Source organism: Somniosus microcephalus, chromosome 19, assembly GCF_052327205.1.
Source record: "Somniosus microcephalus isolate GS21.2 chromosome 19, FLI_Smic_1.0, whole genome shotgun sequence".
NCBI lineage: Eukaryota > Metazoa > Chordata > Chondrichthyes > Squaliformes > Somniosidae > Somniosus > Somniosus microcephalus.
In genome coordinates this window covers 34,021,462-34,040,217 of record NC_141005.1, presented here as the reverse complement: position 1 = coordinate 34,040,217, position 18,756 = coordinate 34,021,462, and the positions used below count along the sequence as shown (strand labels likewise).

At 44.5% G+C, this 18,756-nt stretch overlaps 1 protein-coding gene and 1 long non-coding RNA gene across 16 annotated transcripts in view; one reads left to right on the top strand and one right to left on the bottom strand.

The window, feature by feature from the left end:
* Positions 1–15,515, bottom strand: part of LOC147104302 (uncharacterized) — a 174,263-nt gene extending 158,748 nt beyond the window's left edge. Inside the window, exon 1 of one of the 2 annotated variants that reach the window (XR_015072308.1) lies at positions 15,232–15,515. This is a non-coding gene — a long non-coding RNA (uncharacterized LOC147104302). The remainder of the gene's footprint in view (positions 1–15,231) is intronic. The other variant, XR_015072309.1, reaches the window with a different exon arrangement.
* emid1 (EMI domain containing 1) overlaps positions 1–18,756 on the top strand; it is a 418,946-nt gene that overhangs the window by 349,126 nt on the left and 51,064 nt on the right. For 12 of the 14 annotated variants that reach the window (XM_085961512.1, XM_085961504.1, XM_085961508.1 and 9 more), the window contains one exon: positions 364–519. The exons of the other annotated variants lie outside the window; for them this stretch is intronic. In XM_085961512.1, the coding sequence (XP_085817638.1) occupies positions 364–519 (156 nt within the window). The remainder of the gene's footprint in view (positions 1–363; positions 520–18,756) is intronic. 14 annotated transcript variants of the gene reach the window in all.

Sequence of the window (18,756 nt, the reverse complement as noted above, 5' to 3'; positions counted from 1 at the left end):
AGCTGTTCATATCTTCCTGAGAAGATACAACGAACTGCAATTAGATATTTTACTGAGTTTGGGGGTCTTGGAGTTGTACATGAGGGGGTGGGCAAGAGGAGTGAATAAAAATACTGTGTTTGGAATTTATTATCTGTTAACTAGCTATTGCGGGTCTTACAGCTGCTTACGGCTGTGTGCATTCACCAGTACAATATTGAGAAATGTTGATGGTTGCTCTCCAAATTGTTGGTGCTTCTAATATGTATGGAGCTTGCAACTTAATTTGTCATTGTGTTGTAGGGTGTCAGAAGTTAAAACAAAATATTGAGCTAGCCCTTTATATTTATCAACCTAATGCAATTCATTATGTTGATTTGTCAGGTCCACCAGGGCTTCTGGGGCCGACTGGTGCAGCAGGTGTTCCTGGTGCAAGAGGTCCCCCAGGTCCCCCAGGTCCACCAGGACCAGCAGGACCATCACGTGCTGACATTCCTTATCCAGGATCAACTGACCTTGGATACACATCGACTAACAATGGCAAGTACATGTTATCATTCTTCACAGTAGTCACACATTTTAGCCTTCCATGCAATCTGAATATCTCGGCTTATAAAGAATCCATGTTTAATTTCATTTGATTTATTAAAGATGTGGCTGAACATATTCTGGTGATTTATGGAGAAACTAAAACAGGACAAATTGAGTTTGTGATTTATGTATTCAGTATTGAGCCTAGAGCCTGTTTAGTCACCTGCTGTGCATTGCCAACTGTATGCCTACTCATCCATATCATCTCCATGATTGCAAATTATCCGTCTCCTCCCTCTGCCTGTATTAAAGGTCCTACATGATGTAAATTTGAGTTTCAATTCAGTTCCTAGTGGGCATCAATCCCCAGTACAAAACCACACAAAGTTCAGCAATGGTTTGTACAAAAAATGGCAAATGTTCAAAAAGCTTGTAATGGTGATTGAGTAGAAAGTGGAAAAATGTATATTGGTGCAATAACGGAGGACTTCCGAGGATGAGATTGTTGGACAAAGTAGAGGGCGTTTTAATCTGCATGTTGCTGTGTTCTATCTGACCTGGGAATTCCTGCTGGTGATACTTGTTGTGTCTGTGTATAATAAGACACAGACTGCAGGAGAACGGTACAACAGGTGTTTACTCAACGTGGCTCACAATGGAACTGATCTGTACAGATTACTACTCAGGGCTATATACAGGTGTGGTCACTGCCGGTACTACAGTATACATGAGCTGTAAAAGATAGTTCCCCACTTAAAGGTATATACATTGCAATTCCTCCCCTTTTAGATTAACAGTACCATAACACTCATTTAACAATTAAATATCAAACTAATTACAATTAACACTTTTAACATGCAACATTAGCTGAAAATAGTCTATTTATATATTCAGTCTTTGGGGAGGCTTCCTGATCCTTTCTGGATAGCGCCTTTCCCGAGTGTCTTGCTCTTGGTGCGGAGGCGATTCTGGCCCCCTGTCGTCGGTTGGTTCATCAGCTTCCGATGCTACTGTTTCTGGGGTAGATGCGACCTGTACGTCGGGTTCATCACCAGGTACGTATGGGCGAGGCATGGGGTTGACTTGTTCCTGTGACTCTAGGATCTGGTCAGCATGGCGTCTCACAATGCTCTCCCCAACGTCCACTGTGTACATTAGTTAGCCCTGCCATGTGCATATCGTGCCTGGCTGCCATTTCGAGTGCGCATCCACGGCTATTAAAAACATTGAGTCCATGAATGGACCAGCAAAATCAATATGCACCCGTTGCCATGGAGATGAGGGCCACTCCCATGGGTGTAGAGGGGCCTGTGGTGGTGCATTTTGGACTTTCTGGCATCCTGAGCAGCTCTTGGTCAGGTCCTCGATTTGTTTATCGATTCCCGGCCACCACACATAAGCCCTGGCTAGGCTTTTCATTTTTACCCCTCCCAGATGACCTTCATGAAGCTCATTGAGTACTCTGTCTCTCAACTTGGGTGGAATTACCACTCGGGATCCACACATCAAGGTCCCCCGGCACACTGACAGCTGTTCTTTCCTTGTCGAGAATGCTGGCAACAGCGAGTCGCCATGTGCTGGCCATCCCTTCACTGTCAAACCATATACCCGAGACAGTGTCGGGTCATTTCGTGTTTCCTTTTCGATACAAGCGTTAGTTACTGGTAGGTATTCAACTATAGTCGAATGGAATATTTCGACAGGATCCACTGCTGGTGCTTCCTCCGCAGTAGGCAGTGGCAGGCGTGATAGCCCATCAGCATTTCCATGCTGTTTCGTTTGTGAAACTTGAATCTTTCTGCTATCAGCAGTGGTGTGGGGTTTAAATGTTCCTGTAGTATCGTTACTATGTCTTCAAAACTCTTTTCCATTGGCTTCGTTGGGGTTACTAGATTTCGTAATAAACCATACATCTTTGCACCCATTAAATTTAACAATACCGACGCTTTCTTGTCATCTGACACCTCATTTGCCTTGCAGTATACCTCTATTCATTCGACATATGTAGTCCAATCTTCGACTTCATTGTCAAACGCGGTGACACTGCCACTCTTCGGCATTTTGGGTGTGGTTTAAAATGGCGTCTCCCAATGGCTTAAAATGGCATCTCCCACGCTTTCCTTCCTCCCCCGCTGCTGCCAACGCCGCTCCCGGCGGTTCTCGTGGCAATGGCGGCGCCCTGTAGGTTTCGCGCGCTTCTCCTGCGCTGCTGCCGACGCCGCTCTCGGCGGTCCTCATGGCAATGGCGGCGCCTCGTGGGTTTTTGCGCGTCTCTCTCTCTCCCTCTCTTCGACGCTGCTCGGCCCCTGAACACCGGCTGCGCCCTGTGCGCTCTGCCCTCTCTCTCCCCCGTCGACGCTGCTCAGCCCTTTGCTGTGCTGCTCGGTCGGGCTCTAGCCCGCCGCTGTCCGGGAAGGGTCTGCGCATGACCTGTTGCCAGCCCGTTTCGCTGGACCACCTTGACTGGAAAGCCAAGCCTGGCTCTCGACAGCCTCCCCCGCAATTCTCGAGTCTCTGCTGGATGACTGGGCGGTTGCCTGTGGTCGACGCCCGAGTCTCTGGCCTTGACCTCCAATACACTGATCTCCAGGAACGAATCCCCGGGAGGTGATGCAGAGTTGCAGGTAGGTTCGAACTTGCCTTGTCGCCAATGTTGTGTCTGTGTATAATAAGACACAGACTGCAGGAGAACGGTATAACAGGTGTTTACTCAACGTGGCTCACACGGGAACTGATCTGTACAGATTACTACTCAGTGCTGTATACAGGTGTGGTCACTGCCGGTACTGCAGTATACATGAGCTGTAAAAGATAGTTCCCTCCTTAAAGGTATATACATTACAATACTGAGTGACGAAAGTAATTAACATCCTTCACCTTGATGATTACGAAAATTCACCAAATATATATCAAGTAAAATTCATATTCACCGTATTTGATATTTCAATTTCAAATTGGCTGATGAATAAATATGAAAATACCCATTACGTACCTAGGAACTAAAAGACATACATGTTCTGGGCTCTTTCGGAGCCCGATTTAAATATGTTAATGAAGTATCCCGCCAGATGGCATGAAACTAACCGCCGTAAAAACGTCAATGGGTGCGCATGTGGCAGATTAGGGTCACGTTTCGCACATTTGAAGGTTAACCCCCCCCCCCCCCACAATGACGAGAGGGTCCGGGGAGGGATGGGGTTTAAACCTTCAAATGTGTGAAGCGTGACCCTAATCTGCCACATGCGCACCCATAGACATTTTTACAGCGGCGGATTTCATGGCATCCGGCGGGACACTTCATTAACATATTTAAATCGGGCTCTGGAAGAGCAACCGTCCACAGGTCCCTGGCTGCGGCGTCCTGCCGCCGGGCTTCTCTCCTGGCCACTGGCCAAGCCGTCAGTTTGGCCGGCTGCTGGGCAGGAAAAGGTTCTTCGGCTGCTTTAGGGTCCCCTGCACCCTCCTCAACGCCCCGTAAATATCAGGGGGGCCAGTGTAATTCCTGTTTTCCAGATCATCACTTGGCATCAGGGAATACATACAAAATACAACCTGACCAACTCTGCTAACCTAGAGAAGACATTTCCTCCACCTCAATCAGGGATCTGGATCACATCATAGCTTAGAATCTGGTTTACATTTTAACTTAGCAACAAAAAACTTTTTGCTACATGTTAATTGCACAGTTTTCTACTCAGGTACACTACTTGTTTTATTCATATAACCAAAGTTAAGATTTTCTGAACTAATCCCAGTAGTTTAATTCACAACCAGTTCAGATTTAAGTTTCATACTCGCCTTATTTTGCTAATGCATCGAACATCTGACTCCCATGATGACTAACTTTATAGATGCGTCACTCAGTTTAGTGCTGAGCCATATGGACCAAAACGACATCTGATCCACTTTCTGGCCCAAGCTGAGTTAACTTATCTCAGCAAAGCTGATGTAACATCGGTTTTGTCTCCAGCTCTTATTACTTTTTGCTGCTAATTATCTTGTGATATGATCTTGATGTTTCTGGATTGAGATAACTATACAGTGAGGAGTAGACTTCACTTCTGTCCTCATCACACTAATTAAATTATTCCACTAATTGAAGTAATATTATAGTAACCAAATCCCACCATTTCTTAAAAGATTTAAAAGCAGTAATCTATTTACCTAAAAGTTTTGAGTGTATCTGTTATACTTCAAAATGTCAAAGATTTTAAAGAGCAAGACAAGCACTTGTTTTACTCTGACACAGAGCCAGAAATTTACAAGCACCTGATAATCTGCAACCTTCCTGCACCAAACAACAATTGAACTCTGGCCACAGGACCTATTTGCAACAGTTTTGCAAGAGACAGACCAGCTAACAGCTAACCATCGCAACCATGTTGCAGAGCTCAGATGACCCGATGAGCAATGCCACGGGGGGGTTAGCTTGTAATTTTAAAAACACATAATTTGACTTATAATATTAATTGACTATACCACGATTAACTCGTCTTCCTCTCCCTCGTCATCCTTCTCCTCACCTTCATCATCCTCATAATCAACAAAGAAAAAGTTCCAACGTTCCTCCCCTCCTTCCTCCCCTTCCTCTTCCTCCTCCCTCTTCCTCCTCCTCTTCCTCTTCCTCCTCCTTCCTCTTCCTCCTCCTCCTCCTCTATCATCCTCTCTCCACTGTTGGTGTTTGTGTAAGGATGTACTGTTGATAATAGAAATTATTTCTCATGCTGCACTTGCTGGTTTCTGTTACAATCACAGGGTGAAATTATTTGAGTTCAGCTCAAATTTCTTGGTGCTCCCTAGACAGATAAAACAAAACCTCACTTGTGTGTAATTTTAAAGCAATGGATGATTGAGACACTCTGGTCGCGATTTTTCCTCTCCATGCGGCTTGAGGGCGGGACAGCTGCCTTCCGGGTTCCAATCCTGTCCCCAACAATGTCCGACGCACAGACGCGATTTTGCGTCAATTGGCCTTGATAAGCCAGGCTTGCCAGCCAATTAAGAGAAAGCTGGTGTCAGATGACATCAGTTGATGACGTGTCATCTGCCAATTTTCTTAAAGGGGCCATGCGCAATTTTCTTTGACAGCTGATTTTTCCACTGTTTGACAGCATTGAGGTGCTGCAAACACTGACAATCACTGTACAAAGATGAGCCCTTGTACCCAGGCTCTCCAGTGACACTCCTCCTTAGGCTAGAACAGATGGCAGGTGAGGTAACGGAAGCGATCTGTCACTGGTGAGAGAGGTTCTCTCAATGAGGCGGGACTACACAAACAATTCAAAACTTGTCACCTACAGAAAAGTCTAAATACATTAAAAATGATTTTCCCAACATTTTCTTACCTCCTGAAACTCGACAGTATACCATTGGATCCTTCACACTTCTGCAGCTGTCACCAATGCACAAACATTACAGTAGACCCACAGTATGCCACACTTACCTGGCGTGGTGTCCGGACTTCGGGAAGCCCGCAGTAGACCTGTCAAAATTGCAAAAAGCCTCTTAACTGCCACCTGTTAACAAGCAGTTAAGTGCCTATAACCTTCCCACCTCTAGGTGTCGGGTCCATGCGCAAATCGGGGACCCGACACCTGGGTAATTGTTTGGAGGCGGCTTGACAGCAGGTTTCCGACCCGCTGTCAATCTTTGCAATTTTGCCAAATGTCCCGCCTCCAAACCCGTCCCCTGAGCGCCGGCAAAATTCTGATGTGTTTCTTCTGGAGTGCCATATGGTTTCTCTTTCCTTTTTACTTTTCCCTTAATGCAAGACTGTGTGCATAGGAGAGAGTGATTTTGCTTAGTGTGAGAAGGAAAGTTAATGTTGAATGATGCTTGGATCATAGTTAATGAACGTGGCCAAGTGGTAAAGTTCGTATATGTTTTGGAGAAAATTCAAAGGTGTTTTATCCATAGGGTTGCACTCCTGCATCAGCCTACAAGCAAGAAGTGCCTACTTTGGTATCATGAATGTATTGACATTCTGAAACTCTCTCAACTCAGTCAACAACTCCTTCCCCCTTACAAATGCCATCCCACTTGGCTATAGTTAAATGTTATCAGCGGTACAAACCTTATTGTCAAGTCTCATCTTGACCCCTCCCATTATTTCTCTTGACACCTTCTTCTCCTTGAAGCATCTCACCCTCTTCCATCCCTTACAGTCCATTTTACAATTTTGTAGAATTCTAGTTTTCACCACCCCGCCGCCCCACCCAAACCTCACATCAACTTCCTTACCGAGATATCCTCTCTCCTCTCTTCCATCAGCCTTCTCCTCTCTTCTGTCAAGCTCTGAACCAAGCAATTCCTTATCCTTGGTGATTTCAGCCTAAACCTCAGCTCCCTACCTTCCCTCTCATTTGACTCGAATCCTGTTGTGATGCGAACCAGATATTCACGTCCTTTTCACTTGCCCTCACAATCTTTTCGACGGTGGACCGAGAAAGCACGCTCAGACAAGACCAGATACAAGTTTTTAAGCTGCTTTGTTTCATAGCTAGCGAACATAAAGAGTAACAGGGTGGTGAATCTTTGGAATTCTCTACCCCTGAGGGCTGTGGAGGCTCAGTCATTGGATATATTCAAGACAGAAGTCGATAGATTTCTAACTAGTAAGGGCATCAAGGGATATGGCGATAGGGCCAGTGAATGGAGTTGAGGCAGAAGATCAGCCATGATCTTATTGAATGGCCGAATGGCCTACTCCTGCTCCTATTTCTTATGTTCTTAGTAATGATCAAACTCACTTAATTCAATCAGTACAATTTACCTTCACATAATAATACAAAATAATGAATAGTCTGTACTTCCCCACATTTTGCTTGATTTAAGCAAAATCTCTTCTAACTACCCTCCTATATTCTAACCACCTGAGCCTGGTTAAAATCTTGACCTCACAGCTTTCAGTTTCTGTTTTAATCTCCCTGTGTTCACAACCACAAAATATTTACAGCACAGAAACCAGCCATTCAGCCCTACAGGTCTATACCATGCTTATTTGATTGATTAGTGACTATATTATATTTATGGCCCCTAGTTCTGGTCTATGTCAGACCACACTTGCTGAATATCCAGGGCTAGAGACCTCCCAACTCAAGGGTGTGAGGTGTTTATCGATTACTGAGACAGGCTAATTAATTGATTTTTGTTTAATCTTTGAGGAAACAACTTTGGTGCCTAGCCCATTCACATTTTAACTGGCTTTTGTAAATGCTTTAAAAAAAAACTTGTGTGAGAAAGCTGTGTTTTAAAAATCCAACATTTATATATTTTGCGAATTCTTTCTGGGAAAAAATGGTCAAAAAAATCTCAAAACATGACCCCAGGCTTTCCTCATAGAGAATGGAAGGAAGTGGTCTGTGTATGTGAATTGTTAGTTGAAAAACTGACTCGAGGTGTGTATGGTGATGCCCATGTGCATCAGTCAGAGCCTAACATCTACAGCCTGCACAGTAGGGCCCTGACTGACCATCATCCACAGTCACGCACACACAGCTCTTGGAACTGGCTTTAGGATGACATTTTCATAATTACACCTCACCCCGACAAAAAAATGCCTGTTGCATAATCCCTGCATATATGCATTCAATTGTTACTATGTTTTGGAAATGTTGCAATGTAGTTAATTACCCTTTGAGGCAATTAACCAGAGTAATTCTGTATATAATCTCAAAATATATGTGGGTAATGCTGTAACTGAATAAGTTCACTTTATTGCCAGTGCAGTTGAAATCAAAGTATGTTGAAATAAAAACACTGGTCAGCAGGGTGCATTTGTCTTGAACACTAACTGAATTTAGTAATGGCCACACCATATTGCTAGCGACCACTACAACGCCAGTTATTTTCTAAGGGTGCCTTTACAGTGTGGCTACTGATCTGAGACTGATAGCTTTAGTTCCGGTTGCAGCTTGGCTCCTATCTGGTTGATACTTTAACTTGCCTGTTTGAGAGAGAGAGAGAGATCGGCACATGACTGGATGCATGCATGCGTAGAGTTGTGTGCAAAAAGTTAGAAATCTAAATGTTTCAATAGTGGGAAGGGGGGAATCCTTGCGCTCTCAACATTTAAATTAAGGCCAGGGAGGGTTGCCAAGTATTCAGGGGGTTAGCCCTCCCCCTCCCCCAAACACTTTGCAAATCACATTTTGACACAGCACTGAATTTATACTCCATCCCAGGGAGTCTCGTTCTGCTTCACTCCAGAATCTGGTTCGGCCCTGCCCCTGACTCCAGATTAACACTGCCAGTTTAGCATCAAGGTGAAGTGGATGTTGCTTTGCCCTGTAAATGCATTCTAAACTTGTACTCTTAAGTTGTAATTATGATATGGTGCTCATAACATTTGCTACACAGTCCTGGAGGTGCGGGTTCACATCCTCGGGCTGACTGCATCTGCCGAGTAAGATGAATTTTGTCTGTTTTTATTGCGAGATATTTTCAGTAGCACGTACCTCAGCACCTGGTACTACCTGATGGTACAGGTGAACCTGGTACAAATTACAGAAGATTACTCACTGCACAGTTGGTTTTGTTTTTATAAATCTCTCTTAAACCCAAGATGAAACCGTGCTATTTTGCTTAAGACCGAAGCAGTTGTCAATCTTCTGATTTGTACTTTACCAAACCATTGGCTGGAGCTAATCGTAATCGGCCTGAGACAAGTAGGAACAAATACCTCCAGACTGGTCGTGATGCCTCTTGAATTTCACTAACACGGCATTGGGTAATATATCTCGCATGCAGGAAAACGGACACAGCACTCCAGCTCTCCGTTATCTATTTTCATACAGGTACACTTGCCAGTAGATTTATTATTTTTGTGGGGAGGGGATTTTGACGTTGAGGCTTTGAACGTTTGCTCCACGGAAGCTTTGAAGTTTTGTGCACCTGTGTATTTAAGGTGAAAGGTGACTGCATCAAAGGATAGAGAAGCAAGCTTGCGTCAGCAGTCAGTGAGAACTGAACCTTTACTTGTTTAACTACTTAAAAACTACTAAATGAATAGCTGTTAATTTAACTCTGCATGCCTGCAGCAACCCAAAGTAATAGTCCTGACCTATCACCCCGTAACTTTTACTTGTTGCTTGCTTTTGTTTCCCTTTTCTGCAATTATTTTGATTATATGCACCACCTTTGGTTTTTTTCTTCCATTATTATTCAAACGTTTATAGATAGATATAAAGGCCATGTTTCAGGGTTTAAATTGAAATCTATTAACTTAAACTAAAGAATTAAAACACTTTTATTTATATAGCACCCACATCCTCTGGACGTCCCTCGGCACTTCACAGCCAATGGGCAATAAATGCTGGCCCTACCAACGATGCTCACATCCCAGGAACGAGTAAAAAAAAAAATACTTTTTCGGAAGTGTAATCGCTGTTGTTATGGAGGCAAACGTGGCAGCCGATTTGTTCACAGCAAGGTACCACAAACAGCAAGGAGATAAATGATCAAATACTCTGTTTTAGCGGTGTTTGTTGCGGGATGAATGTTGGCCAGTACGCCGGGGAGAAACGCCCCCCCTCTTAAAAAGTGCCATTGCGTCTTTTACATCCACCAGAGAAGGTAGACAGGGCCTCAGTTTGATCGTCAATAACAACAACTGGCATTTATATAGTGCCTTTAATGTAGTAAAACATCCCAAGGTGCTTCATGGGAGCGTAATCAGAGAAAAAATTGACACTAAGCCAAAGAAGGAGACATTAGAACAGATGACCAAAAGCTTGTTTAATGAGAGAGATTTTAAGGAGGGTCTTAAAGGAGGACAAATGTGAGAAGTCACACAACACCAGGTTATAGTCCAACAGCTTTATTTGAAATCACAAGCTTTCGGAGCGCTGCTCCTTCGTCAGGTGAAGTGATGGCACATGACTGAAAGGAGGAAAGAGAGGTGGTGAGGCAGAGGGGTTTTGGGAGGGAATTCCAGATCATGGGGCCTAGGCAGCTGAGTGGCAGCCTAGATTGTGTACTTAGGTCTCTGGAGTGGGACTTCAATCCATAACCTTCTGACTTGAGAGTTGAGAGTACTACTGTTGAATTAAGAATTAGATAGAAAGGCGCACAATTATGATCTGTGGCTGGAAGAGAAACTTCCAACCCAAGTAAAATAACAAGCTGTGTTTCAGGGCTTTATTACATCCCCTACTGTTGATGGATCTGTTAAACAGTGCTGTTATTGACGGTGTGAAGGAGTTAACATCTAGTAAAGCCATCGCTGTACTTGGTTGAGGGACATGATGCATTGGCAACCCAATTGTTGTTGCCATTATAGGATTAGACCTTTCATCTAAAAATAAATTGCTACATATCCGTTTTGTCCTTCCTGTTGCACTCGAGGGTTTAGAGATAAATTAGACTCTTTACTTGCGATATGAAGTCACTTTGAATATTAATTATAGTGATCTCAATTGTTTTTGACTGAAGTAAAAAAAATGAAGGATATAAAGAAAATCAAGATTAAGAAAATTACAAATACAATAGGAATTACCAACAAAATTTATTTTGGTTGTGAATTATTATCTAAATGTACTCTTGATTGCGCTTTGGTTTCTATGACCCATCTGTCTATTGTAATATATTCAGTGCGATAGAGAGTTTGGGGTAGAACCTGGCTGAGGCCCGTTTTCGGGCACGTAACCAACAGCAGGCAGACAGCGTGCCCCCAACCAGGAGGCCTGTGGCTCATCCAAAAATTGGGCTTCGGGCCTCATTTCGTCTGCCGGATGAGACGTTAAACCAAGGCCCCACCTGCCCTCTCAAGTGGACGTAAAAGATCCCATGGCACTGTTTGGAAGCAGAGACGGGGAGTTATCCCCGGTGTCCTGGCCAATGTTTATCCCCCAATCCACATAACCAAGGCAGATTGACTGGTCGTTATCACATTGCTGTTTGTGGGAGCTTGCTGTGCGCAAATTGGCTGCCGCGTTTCCCACATTACAACAGTGACTACACCTCAAAAAGTACTTCATTGGCTGTAAAGCGCTTTGAGACGTCCAGTGATCGTGAAAGGCGCTATATAAATCCAAGTCTGTCTTTTCTTTTATTTCAATCATTTGCCAGTGTCTATCGCGCCTCCAGAGGCAGCTCACCCATTCCCTATTGATCAATTTTGGGCCACTTGCCTCGGCAGCAACTAACAGTCGGATAAGTCTAGAGGGAAGGGGAAAGGAGAATGGGAGAGGCGTCGATGGTAGGGCGGCAGTGACAATCGGGGAAACCGTGGAGCCGGGAGCAGCACTCCTGCTCTTCCTGGCCCCCACGTCAAAATCTTTAAAAACAAATTAACTGACTTTTTTTTTGGCGACCGCTATTTGCCAGGCCGCATCCACGCCAGAAAAGCCAGAGTGGAGCAGACCCAATTTCTCAGAGGGGTCCTAAAACAGACACTAGGCCCCTCATTGTCGTGTAGAACTGTTCAACCTTCGTCGCCTCCAGTCCAGATACAAAGTCGTCTCATCCTCTGTTGTTGAATTACAGTATGCAGATGACGCTTGCGTCTGCACTCACTCGGAGGTCGAACTCCAAACCATCGTCAACAACTTCACTGAAGCGTACGAGAGCATAGGCCTTACACTAAACATCCGTAAGACACAGGCCCTCTACCAACCTGCCCCCGCCACACAGTACTGCCCCCCGATTATCAAAATCCACAACAAGGCCTTGGACAACGTGGACCACTTTCCATACCTCGGGAGCCTACTGTCAACAAGGGCAGACGTCGACGACGAAGTCCAACACCGCCTTCAGTGTGCCAGTGTAGCCTTCGGTCGCCTGAGGAAGAGAGTGTTTGAAGACCAGGACCTCAAACCTGGCACTAAGCTCATGGTCTACAGGGCAACAGTGATACCCGCCCTGCTGTATGCTTCAGAGACATGGACCGTGTACAGCAGGCACCTCAAAGCACTGGAGAGGTACCACCAATGCTGCCGCCGCAAGATCCTGCAAATCCATTGGCAGGATAGGCGCACCAACGTCGGTGTTCTTGCTCAACATCCCCAGCATCGAAGCTTTGACCACGCTCGATCAGCTCCGATGGACGGGTCACATTGTCCGCATGCCCGATACGAGACTCCCAAAACAAGCGCTCTACTCGGAGCTCCGGCACGGCAAGAGAGCCCCAGGTGGGCAGAGGAAACACTTCAAGGACACCCTCAAAACCTCCTTGAAAAAGTGTATCATCCCCATCGACACCTGGGAATCCCTGGCCCAAGACCGCACAAAGTGGAGGAGAAGCATCCGGGAAGGCGCCGAACACCTCGAGTCTCTTCACCGGGAGCAAGCGGAAGCCAAACGCAAGCAACGGAAGGAGCGCACATCAACCCAAGCACCCCACCCACCCGCCCCTTCAACCACCGTCTGCCCCAACCTGTGACAGAGACTGTAGGTCCCGCATTGGACTCACAGTCACCTGAGAACTCATTTTTAATGTGGAAGCAAGTCATCCTCGGTTCCGAGGGACTGCCTAAGAAGAAGAATAAGGAGCCGAATGCTTGTTTCAGGTGGCTGCCCCAGATGCCTGAAAATTGTATCGAATATGGTCTCGAGACCTTTTTCAGGTGTCCATGGGGTGCAGGGCATAGCCCTGCGAAAGTGGTCATTTCTGCCCAGAAAGCTGGCGCCACGACAACCGGTTTCTACCCCTTTATGTTCTATTTCACACTTAATTCTTTACTGCTGAATCATCAAGTTAGCTTGAGTTGTTGTGTACTGTGTTTTTAATAAATGGATGATGGTGTACTGTCCAGTGTTCAGCTCTGTTATAAATCTTCTCATGCCCTCTGGTGGTCAAGTTGTGAATGAAACACAAAAGTAATATAGAGAAAAGGGGCTGCATTGGTTTCACACAGTGCACTGCAATTAAAAAACGGTACATCTAGACCTGCAATAGTCATCTTTTGAAACGCTAACCTACATACATATATCACTGTGCCCTCAATGACTCTTTGTTTTTAAACAACAAACCAGTTCCCCAATAGCTTGGTTAAAGTGATCTCATTGAAAGATACAAAATTCTTCCAGGGCTTGACAGGGTAGATGCAGGGAGGATGTTTCCTCTGGCTGGGGGAGTCTAGAACCAGAGGTCAGAGTCTCAGGATAAGGGGTCGGCCATTTAGGACTGAGATGAGGAGAAATTTCTTCACTCGGAGGGTGGTGGGTCTTTGGAATTCTCTACCCCAGATGGCTGTGGAGGCCCAGTCGTTGAGTATATTCAAGATAGAGATCAATAGATTTTTGAATATTAAAGGAATCAAGGGATATGGGGATAGTGCAGGAAAGTGGAGTTGAGGTAGAAGAATAGCTATGATCTTATTGAATGGTGGAGCAGGCTCGAGGGGCCGAATGACCTACTCCTGCTCCTATTTCTTATGACAAATACAAACCAGGTCCAATCTTACAACACCGGAAAAGGGCATCTGGACCATCAAGTCTGTCTAGGTGTTCTTCTCCACCTGAGCCACCCACATAAGCCAACCCCACTTTCCTACTTGCTCCCCATACCCTTTTAAAATTTCTCTTTTTTCAATCAACTATCCAATTCCCTTTTAAAAGAATTTATGGGCCCTGCTTCAACTTCAAACTTCACATTCTAACCACCCGCTATAAAGATTAGGACAGGACAAGGCTTGGCAGAACTGACTCTGGCCCCTCCAGTTCAATAGACATCTGATGCTCATTGCCGAGACTCGCACAACCAAGAACAGCCACCTGGGCACGTTACCGTACCTGCCAATGAGCCAGCTAGCGAGGAAGGGAAGATTTTGTTTTTTTAATCACCTAGCTACTTTTCCAGGACACACAGCTTTGTGGTCATTTAGTATTGGGCATTAGAGTAAATGGCCAGTCAGAAGAGCAATACAAGTTGAGCGTCCCGAATCCGGAATGTTCTGGGTTCCGGACTCCGGGACGATTGGTGGCAGGGGTCCGGAATCCGTAAAATGTTCCTGAATCCGGACACCCTGAGGGAGGCTTACCAAAAGCGCAACCTGGGCCCAGGCATTTCCGGACTCGGCACGTGTTTCTGATGTCCGAATTCTGGAAATATCGCAACCTGGGCTCGGGCGTTTCCGGACTTCGGACATCAGAAACACATTCCGAAGTCCGGAAAAACCCGAAAACCAGCTCGGCCTCGGTCCCGAGGTTGCCGGATTCGGGGCATTCTACCGCTACTTTAAATCACAGAGCCAAACAAAAGTTAATATTGCATAGTGTCATTTAAAAAAAATTACATTTGTTTGATTTTCAATTGTCATGCAGAATGCTACTAATACACACATCAGTCTTGGCTTGTAAAATAAGGAATGATTTTAGATAAAATCGCCTTTCTCCTGCTCCTCCTCACCACCAAATACAGTGGTTAATCCTGTCCAGCTTTACTAATAATTCGGGAGATGCACTCACTAGCCCTGATTTTTAACTCTGGGTGGCAGTTGTCCAGGCGACGGGCCAGACTGGTGGCAAACTGTCCCGACCTCGGCAGCGTGAGGCCCGGGAGATTTTAACTCCCAGGTCTCATCTGCATAGGCCCAGTTAGGATCCTGCCCGAAACCAGCAGTAAGCAACAGCTGGACGGCTGGCGGGAGCAGTATGTTGGGTGGCAGGGGGCTGGGAATTGGTAAGAAGGGGGGAGACTTAAACTTTCCTTGTGGGGCCTTGAGGAGAACTGCAACCACTCCTGGCCCTACTAGAAAAGTCAAAAAAAGGTAAAACACTTACCCTTTTGGCACCGACTGTTCTTCCTACGAGGTTGGCCTGGCGGGATAGCCACAAGTGCTTCCCCGCACAGGCCTGTGATTAAAATAGCTGTCGGGCTCCGATGACGTCATGGGTGCCCGATCTGCATATTTAAAGGGCCCCGCCGTTTTCAAGTAGGTCTCTCGCCTGCTCAGAAGAGCGGGTTAAAATCCGAACCTGTGGAAAGACAGTAGGTCCTTGACGGGTGATTCTAACTGCCGGGTGAATAGGGTTAAAATCGCCCTTAGACTGTGTTTGTAAGCTGTATAGCGATCAGTCACACAAGTAAAACAGCTGCTGGCTGATAGCAAAGTAGCTTTACAGTAATAAATATTTAAAAATAGAACTGACAAACTTGGAACAAAAGTCGCTTGCATGGGATTAATTGCAGTGTGGAATAGGAAATAATCTCCATCAACTTTCTGATTTTAATCCACCAACCTTACTTTAAAAAAGAGCAGGGAGGACAAGAACTCAGTGCTACCTACAGCCACCAGAAAAGAAGAAATTTGTAAATATAGTTTTGGCAACTTACTATACATATTGTATTTAATCGCCAGGTCAATGTGTACAGTGCTGTGATGTGAGTCCTTTAGACACTGAAGGTCACAGTATAATATTTTACACATTAAACAAAAGTGCAAAGCCTGATGAACCCATCAATTATGAGTAAGTGTGTGTGACACATTGAAAACTGACAATATTCTTGTATGCTAGTTGTTCAGTAACATTTCTTTTGTCAGTCAAAGCAAATAAAACTCAGAACTTTACTCCCTAAGGGGAACAGTATAGCTTCAGGCATGATTTCTGAACTGTAACAATAAACAGATAATGCTGACTCTTGCCGTTAAGAGAAAGGCAGCACAGTGGTTCGCAGTAGCTGCACTTGTGAGAGTGAAATGAAGCTTTCTGTATAACGCCACTGTGAGAATAAAGGAATCTGACTTGCTGTCATGGAGGAACTGCTATTGGCCAAGTCTGTGGGTGGTATGGTGTTTGTGCCAAACAAGTCAGTTCAGCTGACACTCAGCTGTTCAAAAAAGGCCCCGGCTATTGTATGGTCGCCAATAGATTTAATTACATTTGAAGCTGATTAAACTAAACAGGAAGGAAATTGTTTTCCTCACCCTTCTCATTTATCAAAAAAAATGCTAGCTGAAAAGCTCCTTTCAAAATCCCCAAAGTAAAGATAAGCCTGATTTGGCTTGTATGAAGATCCATTTTGCCAAAATGCTTCAGAACCTTAAACGTTATTGCACATTTTTGAAAGTATGACTTTGTTTATCTTCATTCCACATTTTGCACCATTTAGCGTTGCTCGCCTATATAGCAAGCTTTTCAAATCAGAAAATTAGAAATTGTGAAGCCAAATGTATGGGGACTGAAAAAGAGGCCACTCTGCAAGTCAGTCTTGGTATGTATCTAAATGTATAGAAGAATGCGATTTATTCGCTGATGTTTGTGAGTCTGCCATCATCAGTAACATTGACCGCATTGCTTTCCATCAAGTGCTGATGAGTACTGTCACTAAGTGCTTATCAGTCTCTCTAGAATCTGGTGCTTATTAGAGCTTTCAGTGAACAGAAAATGTCTGCAAATAGCATTTACTCACTTCTCAAAATTCCGTTATTGACAAGAGTATGTTTATTTCGAGCTTTCTTTCAAAGCGAGAAATTTCAAGAATTAGGCAATTAAATGCTATATGGATGTGCATTGTACTGGCTTTATTTAAATATTTGAACACAAGTTCGAGACTGACAAAAAAAACTTGGAACAAAAGCCTTTTGGTATGAGATTAATTCAAATATAATCCATCTATCCTGCTTAAGAGTCGGGAACTAGAACTTCGTGCTACCCACTGCAATCTAAAAGGAAGAAATTTGTAACATTTTTGCTCAGATTAATTATTTTTGTGTTTGGATTGTGGACATAGGAATGAGCGCAGGGCAAGGTCTATCCATTATCCACCTTGAGTCGCATTAGGACATGTGCGGTTTTGTTATATGGTGGTGTACAGTGTGTCTACGGTATGCAATACTGACTATCTCATTCGGTTCTGAGATTGTGCCTTATCCATAATATAAATTGAAACTTCATTGAATATTTTACGTGGCAGGACACCATTTCCTCTCCTTTGTAAATACATTTGGGGTAATAGTCAATGATTAGGTCATGAAGTTGCAGTTTTGCTTAAAAACTTGCGTTGCCATATTGGTGAAATAAAAATGCATATTTTAAAGAAAGGAGCAACACATAAGTGAGTCATATTTATTAAAGTTGTAAATGCAGCTTAATGTTTCCATGTTAGAATTTAAGCCGCCTTCCTTCTATGGTCTTTTAATGATCCATTCATGTTCTCCCTTTTCTTTTTGACTAATCACAGGCCATTTGAGGCCTCCCTCTGCCATTTTGTTAATAGGCTAGTTCTATTTTGGAGGGAAAGCTTTCCTCAAAGATACTTGTGCTTTTTATACAGGTGAAAAGGTTCCAGGTAATAAATTGGTACTCAGTTGCCAAATATTTCTTGTAGAAGAATAGAGCATGAGATCAGCCATGATCTCATTAAATGGCGGAACAGGCTCGAGGGGCCGAATGGCCTACTCCTGCGCCTATCTTCTATGTTTCTATGTTTAACTACTTCCCAGTGATTCTAACCAGTCTATTAAGTAAAGACTCAGCACACCATTTTATCTGTGGCAGATAAGAAAGTGAGTGGAACATTTAGAGATTTTAAACACTAGAATTAAAGAACTTAAAGGAATAGTCCAATGACAAGGTTGTACAATGACTGCATTCTAGAGATGTGGAGCCATTCCATATCGCTCAACCAAAGCTCTGCTTCCTCCTCCACACCTCATCAGTTGCCAAGATCACTTTCATTCACCTTCATAACATTGGCTGCTGCTCCTAACTCGCCCCTCCTTATTCACCTTACTGGCCCCCACTTTTCTACCATTCACACGCTATGGGCTGGATTTTGATTCAGGGGCGGGCTGGGGTCGTGTAATCCGCATTTCGTATTAGCCACCCGAATCTAAATCGATGTGGGAGAATGATGCAATTTTAACTTGATTGGCCAATTGAGTTCCAATGTGTGGGAACCCATGGCCAATGAGTTTTTCCAGTCTGAAAGTCGTCTCCGATGACATCATCATTGCTGCTGCATTTAAGGTCTGCAACAAGCCTTGCTTCTTCTGCAGACTGCCAAGCTTTTGGCCTTTGCAGTGAGAGGGTCCTGGAGGAAGAATGGCCAGCCAGAGACCTAGGTCTGCTCCCAGGTTCGATGACGTTGCCCTGCAGGCTTTAGTAGAGGGAGCAAGAGCACATAAAGAGGTGCTCTTCCCTTCTTCAGGGGGGAAGAAGCCTCCCCAGCAAACCAAGGCTGTGTGGATCCAGGTGGCAGAGGAGGTCAACTCATTGTCAGTAACCCGCAGAACCTGGCTTCAGTGCAGGAAGAGAGTTCATGACCGCACTGGAAAAGTGAGTGTGAATTTCCCATCACCCTCA